Source organism: Charadrius vociferus, unplaced genomic scaffold, assembly GCF_000708025.1.
Source record: "Charadrius vociferus isolate BGI_N301 unplaced genomic scaffold, ASM70802v2 scaffold147, whole genome shotgun sequence".
NCBI classification, from domain to species: Eukaryota; Metazoa; Chordata; class Aves; order Charadriiformes; family Charadriidae; genus Charadrius; species Charadrius vociferus.
In genome coordinates this window covers 4577931-4583645 of record NW_009649570.1, presented here as the reverse complement: position 1 = coordinate 4583645, position 5715 = coordinate 4577931, and the positions used below count along the sequence as shown (strand labels likewise).

At 42.2% G+C, this 5715-nt stretch overlaps 1 protein-coding gene across 1 annotated transcript in view; it reads right to left on the bottom strand.

Moving 5' to 3' along the window:
- Window positions 1-3039, bottom strand: part of LOC104291032 (MOB-like protein phocein) — a 12493-nt gene extending 9454 nt beyond the window's left edge. The window contains exon 1 of the mRNA XM_009890230.1: window positions 3011-3039. Within this exon, the coding sequence (XP_009888532.1) occupies window positions 3011-3039 (29 nt within the window). The remainder of the gene's footprint in view (window positions 1-3010) is intronic.
- Window positions 3040-5715: the final 2676 nt, after the last annotated feature.

Sequence of the window (5715 nt, the reverse complement as noted above, 5' to 3'; positions counted from 1 at the left end):
GTTCCTGAGGGACACCACCACACGCGCACCCGGGAGCTGGGGACGGTTTTAACGGTGTTCCCTGCCACTTTCTGTCCGGGTGTCTGGGTGCCTTCCCGAGGAAGCGTAAGCTGCGCGGTGAGGCCGGTTTCACGGCGACAGGGCTGTAACAGTGAGCGGAGTTGTTGGACAAGAGGTAACAGGCACGAACTTAAGCATAGGAAGTTCCATCTTAACATGAGGAGGAACTTCTTTACTTTGAGGGTAGTGGAGCACTGGCACAGGCTGCCCAGAGAGGCTGTGGAGTCTCCCACTCTGGAGACATTCAAAACCCGCCCGGACGCCGTCCCGTGTGATCTGCTGTAGGTGACCCTGCTCTGGCAGGGGGGTTGGCTTAGATGGTCTCCAGAGGTCCCTTCCAACCCTGACCATTCTGTGAGTCTGTGTTTTGGGAGATGAAGTCTCCAGAGATGAGCACGCTGGCTGGTTGTTGAGGATAAATGCGTTCTTCAGATTTCATCCTGTTTCATCAGTATTCCTCTGTCAGCATCTGACTGTGTGCGTGCTCTCCTGCAAGGTCAGTCCTCACTTGCTCTATGCAAGTCTCTGAGCCTCTACGTGAGTCTCTATACAAGTCAAACACAACTGAGTCTATGAAATTTTGTACAATATAAACCATAAAGGTGTGAATTTTTGAACAAATACTTCAAGTCCTACATTAAAGATACATAGTTGTTCATGCTGAGAATAATGAATAAACCCCACCCCACACCAACAGTAATCTGGGGCAAAATACTTCAAACAAAGTAGGTACAAAGCCTTTCTGGGTCTTCAAAGGCAGGACTGACAGACTTGTGAGTTTGGTGTGCAAAGGTCACAGACTGCTGCCCTAATGGAAAACAGAGTTAGCTTGGGTTTCAAGGTTTACCAAGTTGGGTGTTAGAAGTGTTGACTGTATTTGAGAAGAAAACATTAAAAAAAGGCACTGTTAGCTTATAGTTGGCTGATAAATAGGTCCCTGTTACGAGGAAGCAGACATTTTGGAAGGCTAGAGTGGCTTGTATTATTTCTGTAGGATAAGTGAGAAGGAAATTATTTGGAAGCTGCTGTCTTTCTGGAGAAGAGATGGTAGAAAGGAGTACAGAATAAGTAAGTATGGATGAATTGCTTGTGTCTGTGAGCAAGAATGATAGAGCAACAAGATAGAGATGAGATACCTCCTCTTATGCAATAAGTAAGTAAATGGTTGCAGTTGTGTGCTGTTTCCTGAAACGTGGAGAACGCTGGTACCTGATGCTGCCCCTAGTTCCACTGCATTAGAGGGAATGCTAGGTGTGGTTTCCCTCCCACTCAATTCATTTGCTCTAAATAACACCTGCTTCCCCATCTTAAAGTCTTTTCCTTCTACCCAATGAGAGTTAGAGTATGTGAAACGTTTCTGGACTGAAAACATTGAAAAATCTCTAATCAGGTTTTCCCATCAGAAAGCAAAGTGCATTTTGAATACTTATTTTGCTTGGGCAATGCTGTGACCGGGGTCCTGCCTTGTTCTGGAGGCCAGGTTGGAGCTGGAAATTGGACAATGTGCAAGCGCTGAGAAACGGGTAATGGGGTCATCCCCTGCCTGGGTGCATGCACCCAGCTAACCAGCAGTTTATATTGACAGCCATGGCAGCTGTGTGCATGTTACACTGTAACGCAGAGGTGGTATTCCTAACTTTAGGCACCTGAGTTCAGTTTGCGTTAGTTACTCTTTTACTCCTGGTCAGCATTCATGCCCCAGCAGTGTTAGCTGTTTGGGGCACATGGTGAAACTCAGCACTTCCTAACAGTTTGTGTAAGAAACCATGAAAAGGTTAACAACGCTGGGAGAAATTAGTGCATTAGAATGAAGGGTACAAATGTCCTTTTCCTCATTAGGTCAGCAGTAATCCAACGTTCTTTTTTTTATGAGATTGATATTATAATTAGCCAGTCCCAAAATAAAAGCAGTTCTAGCTGTTTAATTCCCTTAGAATTCAGCAGTTTGTTTGATTTTGATTTTGGTGTTTTGTTGTTTGGTGGTTTTGGTGTGGTGGTGGTGGTGGAGGTTGTGTGGTCTTTTTTTTTTTTTTTTTTCCCCCCATTGTCATTTTCAAGGTTTAACTGATATCTAAAGCACGTAATAATTGGGTATTTGACATTTCCATTTGTCCCTGACTTTTACTTCATGGACATCTTGCTTCTAAAATGCAAATAAATCTGGCTGTCAAGAAATACCTCTCAGAGAAGTACATATCTGTTAGGTCAATCTGCAGCTAGCTCATGGGTTTGCAGAAAAATTAAAGAAATCTGCAGTGTTTCTTAATGAGCTTGTTAAAGTCTGTAGGTCTCTTGTGTTGCCCCTTGATCATTAACCCCATATTCCTGGAAGCTGCTAATTATTTTTGTTTTATTGGATTTCAAGTTGTTTTTAAACAAAATCTGATCAACAGTAATTTTACTTTTGGCTTTTCACCTGGTCCTCATTGTTTTATTAACTTCAAGAGTGAAAAATGGATTATTTGCCCAAAATCTTGCTGACTATTCCTGTGCTGTTAGGCACCCGGCCTTTCTTTCTTCTCTAATACTGCATATAAGTTTCATCCTTTCCTTACTATGGCAGGATAACAACCAGGACAATAAAGGTCTTCTGAAAACAGTACAGCTGCTGCTAATGGACGTGGTTCTGAAACATGAGGAAAGTAGCAAAAGTAGATGGAATCCACCTTGTTACTTTATGATTCAGACAGACTGAGGAAAGGCTGGGAAGAACTGTATGCCCCAAAAAGTGGGTTGGGGCAATATGTAACATTTTTTGCCAAAAGTGCAGCTTTGAAATAGTCTAGAAAACAGTGAAATAAAGAAGTCTAAATTCCTACAGGAATGACACAGCAAAGAAAGAGCGTTTGTGATTGATTCTGTCCTCTCCTGTAGCACCCAGGGGTTATAGAATTTGGCATGCAGTTGTGGACTAAAAAGCCGCAGCAGCAGATGGACCTCAAGCAGTTACCTTGTCCTTGCTTGTGGTGATAGCCTCATGGCGCAAGAATACAATGTTCTCTGTTTATTGATCCAGCAGACACTCAAGTGTGTCCTCCATTTGATAAGGCCTAGGAATGCTTTTTTTTTTTTTTCCCTCCACATCCATAAAATTACTTATTCCCGTGAAAGTTTTCACGAAACTGCAACTTTTGTTTTTAATCAGTTATGCAAACAGTAGTAGATACACCCATGCTAAATATGTCATTAAATAAGCATGATATCCAGCTGCTGAAAATCCGTTGCGGCTGAAAGCGGGGGTTGGCAGTAGGGTTTGGGGGGCAGAGAGAGACTTGTGTGGTGCATGCTTGGCAGCACTGCTGTGCGAATTCGGCGTAATCCTGCTGGGGCACAGGCTGGTTCAGTGGTGCTGCCTTGGCTGAGGAGTGAAGGTGGGGTCACTTGGGGGTGAAGGTAAGTCGTGCGAGTAGTAAGGGGGTATGCATTACCTCTGGATCACCGGCCCTCAGATCACACCCCCACAGGTTGCAGTGGCTCCTCATAAACAAGAACTGTAAATCATTAAATGACTTGCTGTGAGCGGGGGACCTTATGTAAAGTGTGTTTCTAGAAGACGTTATTGAAGGCAATGGTGAAATGTTAGGTCTAGACGTGTCTCTATTGGGAGTTGATTTCTACTGTGTCTTTTTCTCATTGAGATGTGGTCTAGTTTTCATAAAGTAAGTAGTTTGTAAATATGTTAAATACCTTCCCCTCTTTGGTATGTGACTACACCAGAATACCTACCTTATCATGCTTGCTCTAGTGGAAGATAACACTTCTCAATGAGTTTGTTTCATTACACCATTGTCTTTTAAGATATTGGTAGTGTGATAACCTTAAGCTTCAGTGTAACTACTAAAGTAAAACTGTCATAGGGCAGATTTCAAGAAGTAGGCCTTTTATACCAAAACATGATTTTTTAATTTAGCATCTTCCCTGTTAGTACACGTTTCAGTTCAGTGGCAGTTTAACCACCTGAACAGTGTAACTTTTGCCTGCAGCTCCAAAGTAGATGAGTGGTAACCAGCCAATGAGCAGCACACCACCCAACTGCAGGGAGCAAAAGACATTAGAGCCAAGATGACAGTCAAACATAGCTGCTAACAAAATAGCTGGGTGATAACTGCCATCTAGGTTAAAAAGTGTCTCCAGCTCTCCTCACTGCTTAAGTTTAGCTGTCGGGAAGAGGGACCCAAAACTACCCTGGTAGAAAATACACTGTTTCAGAGTATGTCAAAGCTGAATTCCCCCACTGCAGCTACTGAAGTTCTGAAAAATGTTTTTCATTAGTCCATTCCTGTTATCTCCAGAAAAAATAAGACTGATAGTGTATCAAGCAATGTTGATTTTGAACAGCTTGAATGTAATGAGAAAGAACCATTTAACTACTGCTATTAAAGCTTCAGTAGCAACAGCAGTCAGTATAGATTTATTTTACATAAGACTACATCAAAACATTTTAAAGCAGTGTACATTCTCAGACTGCACTAAACCAACCTATGCATACCAACTCTGAAGGCATCATTAGGAACACACTGTATCAAGTGCAGATTTGTGTACTCTTATGTGAATAATCTTGAATCCTTTTCCAAGGCAAGACAGGGTAGTTAAAATACACAAATTTGTTGCTTCAGCATTACTTAAGTAAATCTCTTGCTATTTAAGAATGATGCATTAAAGATAAAGGAAATATATTTTGTCAAATCAGCTCTCTACTATGTTATGGGAAAGCTGGAGATCTGGCTTGAGATAATGTAGTTATCAGTAAAGAAAGTTGCTTTAAGATCAGCATCAGCCCTAATTCTGTCTGATTAATTTCTGGGGGGGAAGTTACTTGTTTTCTATTGGCAAAATTCATGGAGAGGTTGTTACAGTTTTGGGAACTCACAACAATATTGTCCTTTAGACAATTGTTCTATCACCCAATGACCCCTCTGCAAATGGGAAGGGGAATTGGGGAAAAAACAAGGAAACCTGGGGGCTGAAATATAAATAGATTTAATAGAATACTACTAAATAATTAGCATTAATAATAGTAAAGAACCAGTATTGATCCAGACACCAATATGAAATATACAAGGATTATACTCAGCCAATCGTATCAGTAGGAAGCTGTGCACTCCCAGCAGTGGACAGTAAATGTCAGACACTGCGAGCACCAAGGCTTCAGGAGAAAGGGAGTCTGGCACTGGGGCAAAAAGTTCTCAGGATGGCAGCCATCAAGGAAGAACTTCTCAGCAAACTTTCTAATTTATATTGAATGCGATGTTCATGGTATGAAACTGTTGGCCAGTTGGGTCAAGTGCCCGGTCTCGCTCTTCCTCGCCCCTGCACCTGGCTAGCTCAAAAACACCGAGACCTTGAAAGCCACGTACCATAGCTGGCTATAAAGTAAATATTTTCACAAATTCAGACAAGTCTTCAAAAGTGCATTTTCCCAAGCATTAGAAGATAAATTAGTCCTGTGTACCTCAAACCAGGACAGAGGTGTGTAAGAAAAACCATTGTAATTCTTATCTGCTTCATCTATGAACGGGATGATTTTGTTCTAGCACAGGCTCACAGGGGACGGAAAATGTGGGACACTGTGAGCGCTGCAGTTTTGGGAGGAAGGGAAGGGCTCAGGAGTCTGGCACTGGGGCAAAAAGTTCTCAGGATGGCAGCCATCAAGGA